At 48.5% G+C, this 22,725-nt stretch overlaps 1 protein-coding gene across 2 annotated transcripts in view; it reads left to right on the top strand.

Moving 5' to 3' along the window:
* The window catches only part of PNPLA7 (patatin like phospholipase domain containing 7), a 133,189-nt gene that overhangs the window by 80,886 nt on the left and 29,578 nt on the right, over positions 1-22,725 (top strand). For both annotated transcript variants that reach the window (XM_051807885.1, XM_051807883.1), the window contains exons 26-27: positions 909-1,027; positions 17,835-17,991. In XM_051807885.1, coding sequence (XP_051663845.1) covers positions 909-1,027; positions 17,835-17,991 — 276 coding nt within the window. The remainder of the gene's footprint in view (positions 1-908; positions 1,028-17,834; positions 17,992-22,725) is intronic.

The raw sequence follows: 22,725 nt of genomic DNA, 5'->3' as shown, positions 1-22,725 counted from the left end.
AGGGATCTGGGATAATGATACTCCATGGTGTTCTGATGTGCAATGGGCTCTTACACAGACAGAGTTCTCTTTAGATCTATTTGACCTCAATTTGATAAAGGAAACAGGGATAAGGGGCCCATGTTTTCTTTAAGGATGCATACTTGGATTTCTGATATCCTGAAGACAGTAAATACTGTCTCAGAGTCACTTTGAAGGGTATGTATGTGCCAAAGATTCCTTTTTGTTGGGAGGATCCCTGTGCTTGCCAAAGCCATGCCAAAAATAAGGCAGAGGTAGCCTGGGGTGCTTCTCAGGAGCTTCAGATCTTTGTCAAGAAAGAAACAGCTCCAAAGGAAATACCATGAAATTCTCCCAGCAGCTATGGAAGGCTGAGAGAGGCACTTGATCTCTGGAACTGTTTGGGTAGTTCACTGGCCCTCTGTTCCTTTGAAGAACAGATACCCACTTGGAACAGAATCATATACAGGTTCAGGCTGGAAGGGACCACAGTGGGTCATCCAGTGCCACCTCCCTGCTCAAGCAGGGTCCCCTGGAGCAGTCACCCAGGATTGTGTCCAGATAGTTCTGGAATATCCCCAGTGAGGAGACTCCACACCCTCTCTGGTCCCTGCACAGCAAAGAAGTTCTTCCTCATGTTCAGGTGGAACTTCCTGGGCATCAGTTCCTGCCTGTTCCTCTTGTGCCATTGGTGAGCCCCCCCAAGCAGAGCTTGGTCCATCTCTGCCCCCTCCCTGCTGGCACTGATGGACATGGATGAGGTTCCCTCTCAGTCTTCTCTTCCCGAGGCTGAACAGCCCCAGCTCCCTCAGCTTTCCCTCTCAAGAGAGGTGCTCCAGTCCCCTCATCTTTGTAGCATCTTTCACCAGGATGCTGTTGGCTGACTCTCCTGTGCCTCTCCTCTGCAGATAGAGATGTATGAACGGGTGTTCCAGAAGCCACCGGACCGTCACTCCGACTTCTCCCGCCTGGCCCGTGTCCTGACCGGGAACGCCATAGCGCTGGTGCTGGGGGGTGGAGGGGCCAGGTAGGTGACTTACTTGGGCTGGATGGGGCTTGGAGCAGCTTGGTCTAGTGGAAGATGTCCCTGCCCATGGTAGGGGGGTGGAACTGGGTGGTCTTTAAGGTCCCTTCCAGCCCAGCCCAGTCGGTGCTGGTGCATTGCTCCCGGATCTGAGCGCTCCAGGGCCACGGGGCTGTGACAGATCCCGCAGGATAACAGGCATCCTGGAACATTCTGTTCTGCAAACAACGTTTGGGGGTGAAACTTAATGTGCTGGGGGGTTTTGTGCTCAATTTCTGCAGAAGGAACACGAGTGTTTGTGACCTCCTGAGACCTCTCATAAGTTGGGTTTAATACCAGGAGGTGACCAGAGCACTGAACATGATGCTTCTTTCTGTTGGCCTACACTGTGGATTTTTTCCTCTATGGATTCTTATATTAGAAAATGGCTCACAACATTTCAAAGGCCCCCAAAGCTCTTCAAAGTTGGAGCAGTAAGAGGAATTATTTCCTCTAATGGAGAATGTTCTCGTCTGTACAATCCCCCAAGCCCCCAGGTACCCACACTTTGACAGCCTTACCTTGCAGAAAGAGTGTATTTTTGCAGACACAAGGACAAGGTGTGTGCTGAACACTCTGTTAGAATTCCACCTGAATCCCCAGTGAGCTTTAGAAATAAATTATTACTGGCATTTTTCTTTGGAATCTCTTTTTACTTTGAGAGTTTAATGTCGAGACAGAATTGAGCCGCCCTTTGTCTAAAGCGAGTGCCGCCTTCGTTGTCTCCATCACTGTGTTCTTGAAGCCCTGCTTTAAAACAGTGCTTTGAAATACAGCTCTAAAAAATAAAATCCATAACTTGCACACAGTCTGTCTGTTTAAGCCCATGGAAATATCACGTTTCTGTCTTTGGGCCAGCACGTGCTCTGGGGGAACGTTCACTGCAGTGCAGGTTGGAGCTCCTTTGTGGCAGCTTGTCCTGATTAGTCACTTGGTGCTGAGACAGCCACTGTTTGGCTGGTTCCTTGGGTGCCTGCACAGGTGCCTTCATCCTGCTCCCTTTGAGTGCCTCACCTGAGCTGATTTCAGGATTTCATTTCCGAGACAGGCTCTACCCTGTGGAGACACAAAGCAGAGCAGAGGAGGGGAGCCTCTGTTTAATCTGAGCTTCTCAGGAGGCTTCTCATCAACTGATACAAGGCACTTGTGGCTTGTTCTTTGTTACCAGCTGGTATCTCTGCCTCTACCCAAGCCTGTGTCAAGCTAAATACGTGCACTCCTGTACTGCTGGCAGCACACTGTGCCCGTTCCCTTCCTTCCTCCCTTCTGTAAACACAGCTGTAATTTTTGCCAGACTATTTATTTCTTTTGTTCTATTACTTAATTTACAAGCTCCCACCTGTGGGTGTGCAGGATCCCAGGTAAGGAAGAGCAGGATCACTGAGCCTGTATTGGTCCTGTGTTGTCCTTCTCTGCAGAGCTGCTGCTGTGTTGGCTTTGGGGGCTCTGGTTGCACATCACCCCTTCAGCAACGTGACCTGTGCCATTAATCTGCTCATTTCTGCATCTGTGCAATATGAAGGACTTGGAGAGGATTAAATGGCAGAGTGGATAAATAAGATATTTCTTCTTTCTCTGAAGCTCTGTGGCCTTAAAGTGCTTGTTCAGGGGGTTCAGGCTGACACATAGCTGGTGTGAGCATTGTGTTTTCCATGCAAAGGCACAGAATGCTGGTTTTGTCATTGAATCATCATCTAAATTGTGGTTAGATAAAAGACCTGGTTTTCTTAAAAGATTGTTTTTAAAGTGAGAATAGTGGGGAAGGGACAAAATTACTCTGAACTCTGTAAAATTTGCCTTTGGAAGGGCAAAGTGAGTTCTTAGTTTCCCCATTTCTATTAACAAGAGAACTTCAAGAGATTAGGCACCAGGTACTTAAAATCATCCTGTGATTAAAGCCTGTTCTAACTAAAACCATCTTCATGGGTCGCTGCACAGACTGTTCATAGTCAGTGTGGCCTTTGGATAATAATTATATGAAGTAACCTCCCACCTTGTTCTCAGAGCATGAATCATGCTGGTCACACAACCAGAGAGAGGAAATCCTGACAGGGGCTGGCTGGTGGGTATTTGTTCAAGGGATTGTGTTCTGGGACTCCAGTAATCTCAATTATTTAGTTGTTATTTTGGGAATGTTTGTCTGGCTTCCCAGTGACAGTTGGATTGGGAGGTTTTACCAACAGCAGCTTCCCAGTAATTATCATTGTGGTTTGTCATGACAAAAGGCTCAGAGGAACTAAAGGTTTTCTTTCTCTTGTGAGCATAAAAATAAAACAACTTGAAGTGATACAGTTCAAAAATTACAGTGTTTTGCTTTTGTGAAGCACTAACTTAATTTCAGTTAGAAACATTGTGGAGCTTGAGAGAAGGAAAGGGGATTTGTGTTTAGGAAAATAATACCTTTGAAAAGTAGTTGCAAGAATAATGACACATCAAGCCCTGCAACAAAGGCATAAACCCTCCCATAAATAATTGTCCTGACCTTTAGCCCTCCCACATACAGCCCACTTTGCTTTGCTGTGGTTGTCTGAGCAAAGCTGTTTGAAAACTAAAATTTATAGGAAGTAAATAATTAGTACAGAAGTATCTGGGAATCCCTCGGGCTTTGGGGAGTAAAAATATTGGGTTGTGCTGTCACAGAACCACAGAATGTCCTGAGCTGAGGGGGACCCACAAGGATCATGGCCCTGCACAGGACACCCAGCAATCCCACCCTGTGCCTGACTTCAACAAAACTGGGATCACAAGCTTTGTTGTTGATAATGCCACTATTCCAGGAATGAATGTGGTGCCTATTCCATGTAGGCATAATGGGAAAATCCAAAGCATTGGAGCTGCCCCAGGTTGGGTATTTGTAGTAAAGCACATGATACAAGTCCATGGTGTGCATGAGATGTGCTTATTGAGAAGGAAAGGGCTGTTGGGATAAGGAATTACTTCTCTTTTTTGGGTGTGCTGTCTCCACTAACAGTCAGATGTTCATGCTGGGAAGGAATAAAAGTGCTGCCAGAGCCCTTTACCAGCCCATACCTGCTATGCCTTCCCTTCCCTTCCTTCAGGCAGAGCATTTAAACCTTCCCTGAGGAGCTGCTGTTGACGGATATTTGTAAATAATTTCATCAGGGCATCTTTTCATTTCTCCTTTTTCCCCTTTAGCTTTCTCCTCAAGCTCATTATCTCACCTCAGCACTCGATATGTCAAGCAGTTGGGTTTTTTCCACACAGCTTTCTTGCTGACACTACGGATGTGGCTCAGACCTTTTCATTTTGGGCAGTTGGCCTGGTTCAGCAACTTGCTCTTTCTGCACTTTGTTCTTTTGTTTCCAGCTCTGGCCCTCTGAAAAGGGAGGATAAAAGCAGCATTGTAGGAGAAGCTGTGGAGATCTCTGGTATGGAGATCTCTCTGTCTGATGGGTGCTCTTGTTGCCTTGTCTGTCTGTCTGTCTGTCTGTCTGTCTGTGCTCCTGCAGCCTGTGCCATGTGCAGGGTGCTCACACTCCAGGCTTTTAGAGAAGGTCCAGCTACCACCTCATTTCCAGGCTGCTGCTGGGCCTGACTTGGGTCTCTGAGCTCCTTAAAGCCTGGCTTTATCTTCCCTTTCAATGGCTTTACCCAGTGATGAAAAGGCTGGAAGAGATCTGCAGATCTCAGTTGTTCTGCTCTCAGGAGACCACATTTGCCCTCTGCACTCTGTGTTTGCTCCAAGCCCCCTGACTGCACAGGGAATAAACCATGGGGGCTTTTCTGTTGCTGTATCTGTGATGTTTGGCTGCAGCTCCAGCTCGTTCAGGCAACTGCTTATCAGTCTCGTCTTCTCTGCCACCAGACCCTGATCTGTTCTTCCAGAAGGCACAAAGAGAGGATTTGGTTGTCCTGTGTCTGCACAGGGACAAAGCCTTGCAGCTTCTGAGCAATCCCTGGCGTAGCCAAGTTGGGAGGAACTGCCCTCTGTGCCTGGAAGGGACCAAGGGATGCCAGATCAGACTGTCCTACGTGGTGGGTGTAGCAAGGACCAGGTAGAACATGCCCACAGCCACCTCAGGGCGTGGTGGATACACATGCACATCTCCCAGTGAGGTACCAGGAACGTTTTTGAAGGCTGGGTCAAGCGTGGCAGCACGTTGGGAGGTTTCCCAGCTGTGCCCTTTGTGTCCCTGAGCAATCTTGGTGGAAAGGAATTGGTGGAAAGCTCCCAACATAACCTGAGGAAAAATTTTAAACAGGCATTTTGAGAACTTTAGAAGCTCATATTCCTTTTCTGAGTGTTGATGCTTTGAGCATGCAGGTGTGGCTGGGGGGTGAGGAGCTCCTGCACGTGAACAAACCCTGTGGTGCTTCCCTGCTCCATCTTGCTAAAAAAGGAATTGAGTTTGGGGATTGATGACCTGCTCTACCCATGTAAAACACTTTAAAGCACGTAAGTGCCGTGCTGAGAGATATTATATCACTTCTCTAGAGTCTTTGCAGGTTGTCTGGGGAGCTCCTGGCTGCCTTTAGCAGGCACAGGGACGTGTTGCTGCTGTTCATGGCTGGTGACGCAGCGTTTTAATTACACCCCCAGCAATTAAGTGGTATCAGAGCTGGCACGATGCAGAAGCTGAATTTGCAGTATGCTCATGTGAGGAGTCAGAAAAGATCAATAAAGATGCTTGTAAGTTTTGGGGGTCGATTTGTTTTTCTGTTTGGTTTGTTATTTTAACTTGGAGAGGAGCCTTAAAACACACAAAGCCCTTGTGGTCCCACCCTGGCTGGGGACAGCTCTTTCTTAATTGTGTCCTTTTCTCATGATAATTGAACAGCTGAGGGTTTGGTGGTTATCCTGTCACGTTGCTGCTCAGTGCTTCCTAATTAATTGGATTTTGCCATCTTAACTCTGAGAAACTTTCACTTCTGCACTGCACAGGGCAGGTCTTCAGTGTTTGGTGGGAAGGTCACTGCAGGCAACAGAAACTCCTCTTTCACTTCATATGAAATTCTCATCAGCTTTTTTCCTGAGAGAAGCCACGAAGTCACTGTGTTCTTTCCCTTGCTTGAATTTGTTAAGGAAAAATTGACAAGCTGCCAAAATTAATGAACATTTAAATACTCGGCAGCATAACATGGTAATGGAGCAGTGGGATTTACTGGGGCAATGTGCTGCAAGGAAGGCATGGTAGAAATAACACCTCTGCTTTTGGGGGCTGTTTTTAGTTCTACAAAGAACAAGGTCAAATGGCAGCATGGGAAGGTCTGGTTTCCAGAGGAGCTCTGGGAGCTCAAATCCCTTCTGGACTGTCATCTTTTGCTCCGTGATCCACAGAAGCAGAGAGAAGCACAGGGAAAGAAAATAGGGAGGACTGCACAGAAAATGTCTAAGCTTAGAGGGTCTTCTAGGGCCTGATAAGTGCCAACTCCTGGGTCAGGACTAAGGTTTGGCCCCCCTGGGGTGCAGGGAGCTGGCTGGTGGTGCAGTGGTGGGGTTGACATCTCATAGCCCAGCTTTCAGCGTGTGATGCATCACCTGAGGAATAAAAAGCTGAAATTTGAGGTGGAAACTCTGCTCCAATGACAAAGTGCTGTCCTTGGGGTGGCCAGTTTGCTCCCATGGTTCAGACAACTCACTTTCCAGGCTGTAGCAGGCGAGAACAGGGTCCTGGTTATGAAACCCTGGCGTTCAGTCTCGGGCAATAACAGAATCTCCTGGGGAGACTGAGTGAAGTTTTATGGTGCAGGTGCTTCAGATTCAGTTCCAGCAGTTAAGGAAGATTAATTTTTATTCCTTAACTGTGACAGGTAACTAATGACAGGAGGCTTTTTACCCTGTCAGTGGGAGAAGTGTGTGCGTGGACGTCGTCTTAAAACTGCCACTGCAGAGCTGCAGAACTTGCAGTGGAGATGGTGGGTTCCATAAGATCAATTACTGAACCTCAAATACAGGGTTAGACCTGGAAACATGAGGGGAGTTGCTTTTTTAAACCTTTAAACATGACCACAAGCACCCACACAACGTGCTGGTAGGAGAGGGTGAGGAGAGAGGGCAGGAACCTGCTGCCTAAATTCAGAAGGTACCTCCAGGGGCAGCCTTGGAAAACGCTGCCAGGAAGAACAGAGCAGTGTCATTCCCTCTGGGGATCCTAAACATACTCAAGATAGAGATTACAGAAGGGATGAAAGAAAAGCCCATGGGGATTTCCTGGCCTCTTGATGTTCCTCACATACTGGAACACAGTAAATGTTTTTCAGCTCCTTTGCTGGGTTCAAAACTTGGACTGAGTCTGAGCAGGGGCACCCCAGGGTGTGAGGGATATATATAAATAATGTTTCTCCACACTTCCATTCCTATCTAGACCATATACAACCTATTTCCCTTTTTTCTTTTCCCACCTGTCTGTGTCTGTCATTCTCTTTTTCCCTTTCTAACACATCCAAGCTCTAAGATTTCCCAGTTTCTTTGCCCCCTTTTTGCTCCACTCTCATTCCTGCTTGTCTTCTTTACACCTGCTCTTTATTTCCTTTCTCAGTCTTTGCTTTCAAGCCCTCTCTCAAAGGAATTATTACCAAAAAAATGCAGTTTGCCAACTGCTTCTGCCAAGTACCAGAGGTATCCCCATGTGTCAACAGAAATGCACTTGGCTTTGAAATCATTCCAGATCATGCAGTGAGCTTCAGGACTGCACCATGTTTCCAAATTGATTATTGATTGCAAGGTTTTTTTCAGTGGTTCATAATGGGGTACAGCTATTTGTTTTATTTGTCTCACAGTGCTTAAAACTCAGGGTGAACAGAGGGCTGAAAGCTTGAAATGGGTAAAAATTATTGCTTTTTTTAAGTGTTCAAAAAACACAGTCTGAGAAAACGCTTGTTCTGAAGTAAATTATGAAGCAAAATCCTTGCTAAAACCATTGTTCTTCATTCTGACCTTGGCTAGGAGAGTTCTGGAAGAGCAACACCAGCCTCTCTGAGGTACTCAGGGTGCCACAAGTCACTGGCAGCTGTGGAGGGTTAAATCCCTGGAGAGAGGAAGGGGCAGGCAGGATTTAACATCACTGACATTCAGCTCCTGATGTCACATGGGCTTGAGGAAATGGCTCAAACTTTCATAACTGTATCCTCCTTGTGTAAACCAAAGTGTTTGGCAGCTGGGAAGGTCACCCTTTAGAGGTTGCTCTGAAGCACTTGGGTGGAAGAGAAGGATAAACCACTACCAGGAGGAATTGTTTGGGGTTTTAAGAGGGTATTGTTATCTCCAAATGTAAATGGATTTATGGTTCCATCTCATGGGTGGGATGTGTCTGGGGAATTTGCTTGAAACCTGCCACCCAGTTAATCTGGTGGAGTTAATTGTTTATCCCAGCATGCAGAGGAGTGTCCAGGCTGCTGGTAACCCTGTTTGTGCTGTCTGGGTGCACTGCCAAGACATGGCCAAGGTTTTTGCAAGGGCTGCTGAGATTTTAGGATATTTTAGCCTGTTCTGGGCAGGAGGAACCCCCCACAAGCAAACCCTGCACTCCCCAGCTGGCTCTGGGCAGTGCCAGCTCTGGTGTCTCCTCCCATCCTGCAGAGAGAGGGCTCTGGTGGGAACCAGCAGGTTCCTGGGTCTGTCCTGGTGGACTGGGAGGTGTGTGTTTGCATTCCTGGTCTTGTGGGAGGGTCACTGGCTGGATGTGGGGATGTGTGACCTGGCAGAGCTGCTGTGGGTCCAGCCCTGTCCTGGGGGAGGTTGTATGGGGTGCTGGGCTCTGCTTGGGCTCAGCCCAGATCCCTGATCCCTGATCCCTGTCTCCAGCCTGTGTCTGGCAGTCCTGGATGGAGCCAGTCTGGCTCAGATTGGGGCCTCCTGCACTCAGTTCACACCATTCCCCAGTTCCTACCTTCGTGAGATAAGGGTGAGGATTTTTGCAGTTCCTGTCTTTTTGTTCTCTCCCCCTGGTGCAGTCAGGCAGCATCCATGAAATTCCTGTTCCATTTCCAAGTGCTTGCTCAAGGTACTGAACTGGCACATCAAGGCTCTGCTTTCCTCTTCTGTAGAAAGACAGGTCTTGAATATGTGCTGCTAAAAGGATCCCATTCCTCATCCCCATAGTGCTGTAAAGTTCCAGGAAATGAAACCGAAATATGAAAAGAACTTGAAAAATGCTTCTTCCTTTATTTTAAATGGAAAAATAAAGCTTGCTGTGCAGCATCTGCAGCCTGTCAATGCCCAGTAACAGCTGATGAAGCAGGATTTCTGCAGTAGGGAAGTATCAAAATGACACAAAAGGGGCTGAATCTGCTTTGTGTCATGGAAAAAAACACCCCTGAATACTTGAAATATCCTTCCTCCAATTCCCATTCTTCAAAGTAATCCCTTTGTACACCAGGCCAATCTTGTCTCTTGACTTGGGAAAGGCAGAAAGTTGGCAGCTCTGAGGTTAATCCTCGTGGCCTTTGCAGCCTCCAGCCCTCCCTCTCCATCATGTGCAGCCTGTGCTGGGCTGAGAGCATTTCTGAGCAGGGGGAGCTATTTGGTGACCTCTGTTATGGTTTTTGTGTGTGCAGATAAGTATCTGTGTCTCAGTGCACAGTGGAGTGGAATTTTTCTGTGTGACATCCCTTTTTGAAGCTCAGTCTGGTGGCTTCAGAGCCTGTAATTACTGCTGTAGGTGCTTGGAGAAGTGGCCTGTGCCCGGCGTGTCTGCGCTCCTGTCACCAGTGGAGCATCCACTGCCACGTGCAGATAAAGCAGGTGGAAAGCTGAATTCCAGAGTCAGCCATGCACTCAGGCTCCTGGGTTCCCCATGTCTTTCAAAAAGCAGATTTCAGGGCAATATTCAGAAGGTAAAATAGGAGAGAAGCATCAAAACTCTTTATCCCCAAGATGAAATTACACCTTTGACTTGGTGTTTTGCTGCTGTTTTGTAGAGGCTGAAGGAGAAAGGTAACAAAGGTGGGATCTTCCTCGGAAAAAATCATGATAACTGGATGCTTGGATACCTAATCTGAATGATAACTTATGTTTGGACACCTACTTTGAATCTTATCCAGGTCAGCCCTAGAGTACATTGTTCGAACAAACAAAAACCAACCCCTAAAAATAAATCAGTGAGTTCTGAGCATTTGCTGCTATTGAGCAAAAGCCTCCTGAGACACGGCTGGGAGCTCCTGGGAGGGCTTCAGGCTCTGTGTTTGCAGATGGTGCAAGAGGCTGCAGCCTAATTGCTCCTGAGAGGCTCTGCTTTGATTCCTGGAGGGATGAACCATCCCGTGTGCCGGGAGCTCGGGGTGCGTCACTCGTGTTTCGCAGCCGTGTTTGTTCTCCCCCACGTGAGCTGTGCTGAAGGCAGAGCGAGTGTGTGGCTGCTGCCAGCCCTCAGTGCTGATTGCTCAGTGAGTTGGGTCATCACATGCCCAGAAAAGCCATGTTCAGATGGCCTGGCACCCACCTAATGCTTCATGATCTGCTTTTTCTTCTTCCCAGCTGCAGCACGTGTGTAATTGCTCATTTGCTCCCACCTGCCACAGAGGTTGAAGGTTATTATGGCTTCTATTAAACCCTGCAAGCAGCAGGAGCTTGGGAGTCATCTCCTTCAAAGTTATGGCTTTAAAAAAAAACCCTAAAAATTAATTGCAAGTGGTTTATTTGGACTCTCCTGCCCTGATCTCCAGTCTTCAACCCACCAAACTCATTTATTCACAGCAGCACTTGGATAAACAGATGAAATTAAAAACAAGGTGGTGGAGTTGTGGGTCAGCTCTTGTTGCTGGTTTTGCACTTCATTTTTTATCAGCTGAAAAAACATGTGCTGTGTTCCCTGTTGGAGGGAACACTTTCCATAGAGCAATTGTAATGCTCTGTTGGCAAGCCCATAAGCTTTCAGGACAGTGGTTCTTGCACTGCTGTGATTTTGGGGACTCTCTGTCCAACCCTGCCTGGGCAGTGAGCTTTCCTGCTAAGAAACAGGAGGTTGGAGAAGTTCTAAGTAAATTCACAGTTACATTCCCTGAAGTGCTTTGGTCTTATTTCTGCAGCTTCCAGACACTGTGCTCAAAATGGGTTCTTGTGAGGCTTTTCATAAATAAGTCTCAAAGGGGTGGGGAAAGGAGGATATGTTTGTTTTCCAAAGAAATTATCTTTCTTTGCAGATAACTGAATCCTTTCTTGGCTCAGAGTAAGGGAGAGGATTTTGTGTGACGTCCCCAAGTGGGTGCAGTTTGTCATTCAACCCCCCTTCCCTCCTCCTGTGCTCCTCCCAGAGCATCCTACTGGCAGCTGGGATCAGAAAACAAAAACCCTGGTGTATTTTCTGTAGTTTGACTTCATTTTGTGATTTTTTTTTTCTCCCCTCCAATGCCTTAAATATCCCTTCACTCCTGGGCTGATAAACCTGGAAGGACTGAGCAACTTTTGCTCGTTTATTTCTGTGTCAGGCACAAATCTCTTTGTTTAAAGCTTGTTCTAAGGTTTGTGTATAAAGCAGAAACAAGGTCAAGGCCATAAAAGGAGATTGTATTGGGATTTTGTTGCAGGAAGGTGGTTTCACTGGGATTGTGACAAATAGGAGATGCTTTTCCTGCTGAACGTGCCTGCCTGGCACAGAGTCAATGTGTGATCTCTACAGCATGGCAAGGCCAAAGGGAGAGAGCTCCTTAGCTCTGGCTTAAGGAGATGGTGGGAATGTGAGGGCAAAGCTAAGTGGGAGGATGGAATGAGGCTGTTGTTAATGGAGGGGAAGACAGGAAGAACTCAGGCCTCTGGATCAATACCTGTGGGCAGTGGAAGGGAGAAAGCTTTTCCCCAGCTCCTGGGAAAGATCCTGCTGGTAGATGGATGTTAGGATGAGAACCCATTAATGTGGGATTGTTCACACTATTTAGCTTAGAAATGGTGCTTAGTTAATTAATCAATTAACGTTGTCAAGATTGGGAGCTTCCTTGTAAGCGCACGTGTGGTTCTGCAGGAGCAGAAATGCAGGGCTTGGTTTCTGTTCTCCTTTGGGGCTGGCAGATAATCACTGCAATTATTCTGGCAAATTTATGATGCTGGGAAGTTTTATGGTCAGGAAACCTGGGAAATAGTGCTATTGGGAAGACACAACCAGGATTAGATTTCCAGGTGATGTTTGCATGTCTTGATGCAGCTGCAAAGTTTGAAGGTGCCAGTTGGAGCTAATCCAGGTGCAACTTGTAGCAGACTTGCTACTGAGGCACTCAGTGGCAGGATCAGCTACAGAACACACCAAAAAATGCTGCTGCTTATATAAAGACGAGGTTTCTTCTTATCTCACCTCTCCTGATACCACTCTCCATAGCCCTTCATACAAATAATATCCAGCTTCTCCTTCATCCAGCACCTGCACAATGACTCTGAGAAGCATCTCCAACCACCACCCCACAGGGTGTTTGTTACTCAGATGATGGTTCTGGAGTGGCTGTAGCTGTACCTGTCACTCTGAGACCTGCAGACCCAGTCAGCAGCTCCAGTGTTGGGATCCTGGTCTGGGAAGTGCCAATGAGCCTGACCTGGTGGTTTTTGGGATGTGCTGACAATGCCAAGGGCTGGAAGCTCAGTCACCTTCAATTTTCCTGGTGTTTTCAAAGCAGAACTGGGGCAGTGGTTGCCCAATACACCAGTTTTGCACATCTCTAAAATGTACATATTCATAGCTAGAATTATAGGATTGTCAAGGTTGAAAAAGACCTCCAAGATCGAGTCCAATCCAGCACTGCCAAGGCCACCACTAACCCATGGCCCCAAGTGCCACATCCACACATCTTTTGAATCCCTCTAGGGATGGGAACTTCACCACTGCCCTGGGCAGCTGTGCCAGGCCTGGACAATGAAGAAATTTTCCCTGATATCCAACCTGACTCTTCCCTGGCACAGCTGGAGGCCGTTTCCTCTCCTCCTGTCCCTTGTTCCCCCCCCAGCTCCCTCTCCTGTCAGGGAGTTGCAGAGCCAGAAGGTCCCCCCCTTTTCTCCAGGCTGAGCCCCCCCAGCTCCCTCAGCCCCTCCTGCTGCTCCAGCCCCTGCCCAGCTCCTCAATGTCTCTCTTGTCAAGATGGGCCCAAAACAGACACCAGGGCTGAGGTGCCTCAGCAGTGCCAGCCCAGGGCACTTCCCCCTGCCCTGGGTGATCCACCCCTGCTCACAACAGGCAGCACTCAGAGCTGTTATATGAGGGAAAAGCTGCTTTTACAGCTTTTCTGCTTCAGGAGTTTTAAGCTTCTGAGGGCTCCTCCATTCAGGTTTGTTGAGCTCTGGTGAAGCTTAATAGAGTCCCCTCAACAATTCCTCTATTCTTCTACCTTCTTTGCCAGGTAACTACATCAGGAAGGAGGGGCAGGAAGCTGTGTGTCCACTCCAGGGGGGCTTTGGCAGGAGACACAGAAGAGCTCTGCAGCAACCATGACCTTAATCCTTTTCTAACCAAAGGAAGTAGCATCTCTTCAGAGCATTCAGGAGATCTCCTTCATCCTGCTGAGTCAATTAGGAGGAGAGATGGGTGCTGTCGAGGCTGAATGCCTGAGCTGGATTTTCCCTCCCTTTCTGAAGCTGAAGTGGGCTCTGGGAGGGGTTGAGCTGCAGGCTTGCTGCTCCCTCAGTCTGAAAAACGAGTGTCCCCTCTGGCTGTTCCCAGGGTCGGGGTTATTCTTTCTAATGCTGCCAGTCAGCATCCTATTGATGTGTTAAATGTGGCTGTGGGAAAAATATTGGTGCAGGGGCTCTGGTTTTGTACTGATTGTGTTTTCCTCAGCCCCTGCCCTGAGCAGGGAGGACAGCCTGCATTCCTGCTTTAATCTGGAGTGCCCTGTGTGTTTCTCCCTCCTTCCTGAGCCGGATCTAATCCCAGCTCTGCAGGCACGTGCAGAGCTGACACATGCACGTCTCACAGGAGGATTTTTCTTTTATCAGTTGTGCTCTGGCCTTCCTGCATTACAGTCACATGCCAGAGGCACTTCCCCAGGAGATGAAAGCAAGGGCTCATTTCAGGAGCAGGAATTTTCCTGCAAGTCCTTCTGCTGAGCTGTGTTCTGGGCTGTGGTATTTAGGGAAGCATAACCCCATAACTCCCCTCCCTGCTTCCGTGGTCTTTTCTTTGTGACCATTAGTAGTAAAGAAGGAATGGTGCTTGGAATTTAGCAAATACAGCACTGCTTTGGGAGGCTTTTGAAGTGTACTGAGCACAAGCTGGAGAGCAGTGCAGTGAGCAGCCCCTGGGGCAGCTGATGCCCAGAGCAGCCTTGCCTGGCTCAGGTCAGGCTGGGGCAGTGGCAGGGTGAGAGCAGAGCCTGGCTCTGATTTCCAGCTCCTTCTCACACTGGTTGTGCCAGTTCTGCTCTCTCTGCAAAGGGCATTAATGGATCAGGCCTGTCCTGGGGAGTGATACACAGTAGAAAAGAGTTTCTGTTAATATACAGACTCTGCACTCCTTGGGCAAATCTTTGGGTTCTGGTGCAGATTATTTAAGAACCATCTTGTGGGTCACTTGTCCTCGCTGCCAGGAGTCCTTGTCACTGTCCTGGGGCAGGCATCACTCCTGGCAGGGGAGATGCTCCATCAGCTGCACCTTCAGGCAGCATTAAGGTGAAGGACAGCTGTGTGTGCAGCTCCAGTGACACACAGTGTGTGCATCCCCTCTCTGGGATGCTCCTTCCTCCTGGCTAACAGGACTCTCCTGTCCTCCTTCCACCTGGAGTGAGTGGCATTCAGCTCCACGTCATCCAGGTAACTGGAGATTTTCCCTGTCCCTTCCTGGCACTGCTGTGTGTGTACAGCACTGGCACGAGGGATCTCCCTCCCTTTGTCCCAACACTTGTACTTTCACATGTTGCCCTAAGCCAGGACAAGTCCCCTGTGAAATCGGGCCTGGTATTACAAGGAGTGCACGATCCCTGGTTTTTATTTCCCTGGTACTCTGGCTGTTAACACAGATCTAGCTCCTGGCTTCAGTTTGTTTTCCTCTTCAGTTGCAGCCTGAGAGCTGCCCAGCCCAGCTCCCTGGGATGCTCCAGCTCGCTGGCAGGGAGCAGGATGTGTGTCCCTGGCACAGCACACGGCTCCCTTGGCAGCCTGCCCTGTTTGTGGAGCTGGGAGCTGCGGAGAAGTGGCCAAGAGAGAACCAACTGTGAGGAGTTGTGGAGAAGTTTTCATGTTGCTCGGGTAAAGATGGCCTCAAGCTGTAGGGAGGGGGGGAAAAAAACCCCATTTATATCTTTCAGGAGGCCGGGTGGTACGTGGAGAAATGGGGGGATTCAGGATTTGGTTTGCACAAATACATTCCCTCACAAATGCTCCTGCTCAGGGTGCTGGAGCTGGAAGAGAATCAGCTTTGTGATTGTGTATAAATGAAACAAAATTTAGTCTGGCAGCTTACAGGGTGTCCCTTTACAAGCAAGAAAAGTACTTTGATGCCCATCCTGTAGGTCGGTGCTGTGGGATCGATGTGTCTGCTGGAGACCTGTGGCTGTCACACGTTTAGCTGGATATTGGCAGGGACCCTGTGGATGCACAGCATGGAGGGGCTGGCTTGCCAATATAAGCAATAATGATCTTTTGTTATGCATTCAAAGGCATCATGCAGCAAAGCAGGAACAAATCCAGAGTGATCACATCAAATCCCTCTTATTTTATGGACGTGTGAATTAGGAGAACCAGTTAAAGGGAGAGAATCCAACCTGGAGCTGGTCCTGGGCAGTTTAAAATTGTCCTCCAAGTAGGAAATACTTGAAGGTATTTAACATGTCTTAAAAACCCCACATGATGTGGGCTGTCTCCAGGGAGCAGGTTGGTGGGGTGAGGTCTGTTCCTTGGTGGAACACCGGGGCTGAGGCAGCGGGAATTGCCAGGCAAGAGCAGCAGAGTGCAAAAAGAGAAGCCTGAAAACAATGGCAGGATGAAAACATAATTCTGTTAACTCAGGGCATCTGATAAGAAAAAGCAGTAGGAGAAGAGGGGAAGGAAAATTTGGAGAGGGAAGGGAAATGAGCTGTTTTCTGCTCTTGGATTACACCAGCTCGGGCCTGTCATTGAAGTCATTTACACCAGGATAACCACGAACCTGTCCCAGAGCATTTCAGCAGCTGGAGGGGATTTATTTGGATGGAAAGAATGTGTTCAGCATAACTTGGCCAAATGACACCTATGGTGGACTTGGCAGCTGTCAGCAAGTATTTATAGGATGTAAACAGCAAGGGGGGAAGGAGGACGGAAATAGAGCAAACCAGGGACAGAAAAATGGGATGAAAACGGGAAAAGGAAGGTTTTTACTGCTGTATGGCTTAGATTGCACAGCATCCAGCCAGGTGGGGTGAGCTAATCCAAATGCTTTGTGCTCTTTAGACGAAGCATTTGAAAGCAGAGGTTGTAATTTTGGGCTGCTCTGAAGGCAATGGGCCTCCAGTGCCAGTTCCTCTGTTTCTGTAATGCTTCTGTAGGATGGACAGGGATCTTTCTCCCATTAGGGGATAGAAAATCAGATTTGATCAGGTGTTTATGGGATCAGACCAAACGTTCCACCTCTGCTCTCTCATTTCTGATGGGGGGTAGCAGTGATTGCTTCAGAAACGAGTATTTGCAGCAATTAGCAGCTTCTGAGCCTCCTGAACACCAGCCTGCACCTCCCATTTGTCTTCTTTAGTAGCCACTGACAGCCTGTACCTTTGATTCATCCTTTCCACATTTAAATCCATTTGTGATTTGACCTCTTCAGCATGTGGTAACAGTGGTTTCCCCAATTTGTGCTTTACATACACCTGTCTGTGAATTCTTTCCTTTGCATTAAAATCTCTGCCTGGTGATATCATTGCATGTCTCCCATCAGTCAGGGTCCTCTCTAGTCAGTGATTTGAGTTTAGTTTGTTCTTATGTGAAGTCCTTCCCATATTCTGGTCATCTTTTGTGCTTCTCTCTGTCATTTTCTAGCTCCGCTCCTTCTTTTTTGGGTGAGAAGTCTGAGCTTGCTCACTGTTTTCCAAATGCCAATCCATCCTGGATGTATATTTCTTATGTTTTCTGTTTTATTCTGGTCACTTTGATTTGCCACTTGAATTTGCACTGAACAGTAGGTTAATGTTTCCCAGTGGTTCCCAAATCCATGTGAGCGGAGCTGGATAAGGGCTTGTTGCTGTAGGGGCATTGCTGCTTCTGTTTTCCTCTTGTCCCATCTGAGGGTCATCTGTTGTTTATCACTTGATTCCATCATTGCTCTGAGTTGCTTCTGCACTTGTTGAAATCAAGGAATACATTTACTCTCCTGAAGGAATTTGTATCATCCTCAATCATCTGCCCCTCTCCTGGGTCTGTGTGCAGACTAAACCTCTGCCCTCTCATGGCTGTTCATCTCTTCTTGCTCTTTGTTTTCATCTTCACATTGGTTATTAATCCATGCAGTGCCCCCTCCCATGATCCCAGGCTGGCTGAGTTTCTGAGAAGAGCCACTGAAAAAGAAATTTGTGGAAAGAGCTCTGAAATCCAGCCACTCCTGGCTGCTTTGGAAGGACCACAGTAGATTTTGCTCCCTCAAAGCCATGTTGACTCTCCCCTCTCCTATCCTGGCTTCATTCTTGGCTGCTTCATCTCACTGCCTTTCATACCCAAGCCAGGCTGTGTGGTTGTGTTCCCTCAGATCCTCAAGGAGTCTGTTTGAAGATTCCTGCATTCACAGTGTTTGTTCCTGGCACTGGGGCTCGTTTGGGAACAGACTGGCGGTTCAGCGGCGCATGCTCCGCTTCCTTGGGAGAGCCATTCACGTCTTCAATCCTTTCAGTGGCTGCTTGTCTGATAATGGCTTTCTCCTTTCCTCCCTTGGCACAGGGGCTGCTCCCAGGTGGGTGTTATCAGGGCACTGATTGAAGCTGGAATCCCCGTGGACATGATTGGAGGGACGTCCATCGGCGCCTTCATGAGCGCCCTGTACGCCGAGGAGCGCAGCTACAACCAGATGAGGATCAAAGCCCGCCAGTGGGCCATGGTGAGCACAGGAATGGTGGAGGGAGAGCCCAGCACGGCCCTGGCAGCACCCAGGGAAGGTGAACCCAGCTGCATGTTGGTGTCTGTGCCACAGATTGGGCCCTTCCTGGCACCCTGGGAGAGCTGCTCCCTGTCCGAGGGAGCTGAGTGCCCCACTCAGCTGTGCACAGATCCCACTCACACTGCCAGCACAGGGATGTTGTTTCAGGGTGTTCACCTGTGCTTATCTTTGTTTTACCTTCTCTTTTTATGTGCTGGAATCTGTTTCCTTTCCGACTCTCAACAAATGTGTTTCTCTCTTGTGTGATTCTCTCTCTCTCACATGCTGTCAGTTGTCAGTGGAACTGAGGGACAGAGGTAATCCTTCTCTAAACTAACTACAAACGTGTCATTCCTGGTCCTGCCTGCACTTCACACTGCTGGGACTCTGGGCCAGGAGAAACTCTTAACCTTCAACATTTAATACAAACAAAAACTTATTTTCATAGTTAACCCAAAGTTTGGGAAGGTTGTTTTAAATGGTGACTTCAGTGGGTGAGTTTATTTATCATGGAATCACAGACTGGTTTGGGTTGGGAGGGACCTTAAAGCTCATCTTGTTCCAACCCCCTGCCATGGGCAGGGACACCTTCCACTAGCCCAGGTTGCTCCAAGCCCCGTCCAACCTGGCCTTGTTTTTATTTATTGATAAGATGGAGAAAAACTGTACTAGCAGCAGGTGAAACTGGTTCAGACTGACTGAAGGTGAAGGTGGGTGTTACTTCTGAGGTTTGCTGGTTACAAGTTTGTATTTTCATATCAAACCCACATTTTCCTGTAGGTTTTCTATTGAAAATGAAGTGACCCAGGGAATTTTGTAAGTGAGATTAAGCTCTGGGTCATCTCAGATCTTGGGTTTTAGGGGGAAATAGGAGCCTGTTGTTGGCACATGGACAGTGTTTACCTCTCCCACGTGTCTTCTAACCTGCCATGGCTTTGAGATGGAGTGTACTGTATCCTGGTAAGATCATAAAATCATAGAATGTTGAGGGGTTGGAATGGACCTTAAAGATCATCTTGTTCCAACCCCCTGCCATGGGCAGGGACACCTTCCACTAGCCCAGGTTGCTCCAAGCCCTGTCCAACCTGGCCTTGGACACTTCCAGGGCAGCCACAGCTTCTCTGGGCAGCCTGTGCCAGGGCCTCACCACCCTCACAGGAAAAAAAATTCATCCTAATATCTAACCTAAATTCCCCTTCTTTCAAGCTGTGCCCATCACTCCTTGTCCTATCACTACAGTCCCTGACAAAGGGCCCCTCTCTGGCTTCCAACCTCCTTTGCAGGCTGGATGGTCTGGGGTACTAAATGCAGATTGAGGCCCTGAGATGTTTGTGCTGTCCTGGTGGGCAGAGCACTGTGGGGCTCTGATCACCTCCCTGTCACTGTTTGCAAGAAGAATGTGGATTTTGTGCTTTTTATTTAAGAACTGCCTGTGCCTGGCTGGGTTGGGAAGCACCCAAAACATAAACTGTTTATGATCCAGAGCAGTTTGCTGGAATCACAAAGCTGGAGGAGGCTCAAGATTAAGCACATAAAACCAACTGCTCTGAGTTGATTCAGACACCCCTTTAACCTTGCACTCTATTTCCCACGTTGGTCACCACCAAGTGCTTACAGGGCAGCCCCTGAGCAGGATGAGTGTGTGGTGGTACCTCCCTGCACTGTTTTTCCAGCCCCAGCACCCCATGGCTCACTGCCCTCTCTCCCAGCTCTAGGCTACAGCCATGGAATTTTCCTGTTTTCCAGAGTGCTCCCTGGTTGTTTATTACCTTGTCAGATCTCCTGTGCAGGAGGTGAGTCAGAACTGTTTCCTGGGCTTCCCAGGGCTGTGCTTCCATCCAAGCCAGCTTCATTTCCAGCACTGCAGCTCTGGACCCTGCCAGCCTAAGCTGGAATCACACTCACTTTGACCAGGAATAGTTAAGGATGAAATGAAGGCATTTAATCAGTTGATAGCTTTTGACCACAAGTTGCAAAGCTCAGAGAACGTTTCACAAAGGAAAAGGCAAGTTTTTCCCAGCCCTGGGCTGTTTAAGGTGTTGGAACCTTGAAATCTGCAAATAAGTAGGAGGAGGAGAGGTTGATGACCTCTCTTAGAGCAAACATTTCGTCTTATTAATGAAGAATGGATTTTCCTGAGGTCTTTCGTGAGTGTTCTGATAGATCCACATCCAACCCAGAAACTGTTAAAGGCTTTGAGAATGACAAAAGCAAAGCCTGCTCTGTTTGGGGCCTGTCCCACTGGTAACAGCACTGTCCAGAGAATGGCTGTAAGTTAAAGAGCCATGAAACCCTCTCTCTAAGATCACAGTGAACGTTCAGAGTGGTTTGGGGGACTGTAAATCTTTTTATCAGTGGCTGTTCTGAGTTATTGTCTGTTGTGTTGCAACAGCTGTTGGATGAGCAAGGAAAGGGGCTCCTTTCCCTGAGCCCCAGCACTGTGGGGAACAGCAGGGAGTTTGTTGGGGGTTCTTGGGAGATCCACCCAAAGGGACTGAGTGTGGGAGAGGTGACAAACCCATCAGATAACCCCCAAATTCCCAGTGTGCCAAAGCTGCAGGACCATTCCCTCTGTTTTGCAGAGCAGGACCACTGTGGGAGGTGGTGGCTGTGCAGGAGATGCTCTGGGAGCTCCTTTGTTCAGCCAACATTATACAGGAAGGCTTGAGCATTCCCTGCTCCAGAACCTGCTGATCCTGCTCCTCTGGAGCTGTCAGCTCGTGCTGGTGAAGGTTATTGCTGAGAGCTCTTTGTGCAGGTTCTTGCAGCCTGACTTTTTCAGCCTGGGGGCAGTTTGGAAATGTCTTCATTGGGATGGATTAGTTAACTCTGATCTTTTTTTATTTATCTTTTAAATCCATCAAACCAAACGCTGGGTTTGTCCTGCAGTTATTTCTGGGTTTGGTATTTTTGGAAATTGGTATATCTCTAGTTGTACACTTGGGGCTGGGAGAAGGGGTGTTTTTAATGGGATGTGTTTTCTGGACCAAATGAAGCAGCAAAGAAATAAATGACTCTTTTTTCAAAATACAGAGGGATATGAAAATTCCAAGTCAGACTAGTTACTATTTATTGCTTCTGTGTATCTTCTGTACCTCAATTTAACCAGCGAAGCAAACAAGCCAAAGCTTTCATGTTTGCAGATTGTTGGGTTTTTTAATTGGAGAATTAATATTTCAAAGTATAAATATTTCACAAAGAGTGGAATATTCTACTGTGGAAGGGAATGTGGTTATAGGAGTATGGTTCCTATGGTTATAGAAAGCTAAAAGGCTTTCCATGATGGGAAGGAGGGGTGGCTGGGTGGGATGATGGGCCATCTGATGTCTGCCACTGTCTGTGCTGGCACCAACAGCTCCAATAAACGTGGGGGATCTGAGGCAGCAGCCCTGAGGTTCTGCCTCTGACATTGCTCTAGTATTTGCCCATTGGGAGATATTGTGGTTTAATGAGCTGCTCTGGCCAGAAATTAGTCCTTTTGGGGGTTTTTCCCTGTCGTGGTACTGCCCATCCAGCTCCGTGAGCTGCTGCAGAGGCAGCTGGGCTGGCCCAGCATGGGGGGCCAGAACCAGCAGCCTCAGCTGGGTCAGATCAATCTGCTGTTAGACTGGATGCTGATACTCCTCATGGAATCACAGAACCCTTGGAAAGGACCTTTAAGATCATTAAGTCCACCCACCACTGCCAAGGCCACCATTCAACCCTGCCCCCAAGTGCCACCTCCAGGGATGGGGACTCCACCTGGGCAGCTGTGCCAGGCCTGGACAACCCTTTCTGTGAAGAAACTTTCCCTGATGTTCAACCTGACCCTCCCCTGGCACAACTTGAGGCCGTTCCCTCTCCTCCTGTCCCTTGTTCCCTGGGAGCAGAGCCCGACCCCCCCCCCAGCTCCCCCCTCCTGTCAGGGGGTTGCAGAGCCAGAAGGTCCCCCCTGAGCCTCCTTTTCTCCAGGCTGAGCCCCCCCAGCTCCCTCCATCTGTTGTTTTAAGGAACAAGCTGTTCTCTGCCATCCTGGGTGATGCCCACACCCACAGCCCCTGTGGGACCTGGTGCAGCGTGGGGATGGATTGGGAAGGTGGAGGAGCAGTGTGGGGATGGATTGGGAAGGTGGAGGAGCAGCGTGGGGATGGATTGGGAAGGTGGAGGAGCAGTGTGGGGATGGATTGGGAAGGTGGAGGAGCAGTGTGGGGCTCAGGAGCAGGGCTGGTGGGGAGGGTGGGATGCCCACAAATGGTCTCTTTGCTGAGGAGGATCATTAGGAGGTGCAGTGTTTCGTACATCACTTCTCATCCCACACTCTGATTTGGTTCCTGTGCCAGAATTTATGTACAACAACAGCTCCCAGCCCTGCAAACAAACCCAGGATCTGAGCTGAGCAGGGAAACGTTGCCAGGCTGGATGGGCACAAGGAACGGGCAGGATGGTGTGGGAAAGGCACCTCCTGAGCCCAGATCAGCTGGGAACTGGTGCCAGTCCCTGGGTGAAGGAGTGCTGGGGGCTGCTCAGCACTGGGTCAGGCACAGCAGGAGGGAACAGGGGCTAGAGCAGCTTTAACACACCCAGTGAATCCAGAATAACTCAGAGGTTCGTTACAGGTCGTGTGTTAATTAACAGGCACATATTGTCTCTTCCCTGGGGTTGATGAGCTGCAGAGACCCTGCCTTGGGTGTCCCTGAGCTGCAGAGACCCTGCCCT

The sequence above is a fragment of the Manacus candei genome, unplaced genomic scaffold (genome assembly GCF_025592945.1).
Source record: "Manacus candei isolate 608988 ecotype Guabito, Panama unplaced genomic scaffold, ASM2559294v1 h1tg000071l, whole genome shotgun sequence".
Classification (NCBI taxonomy): domain Eukaryota; kingdom Metazoa; phylum Chordata; class Aves; order Passeriformes; family Pipridae; genus Manacus; species Manacus candei.
This window is presented reverse-complemented; position numbering and strand designations above follow the sequence as displayed.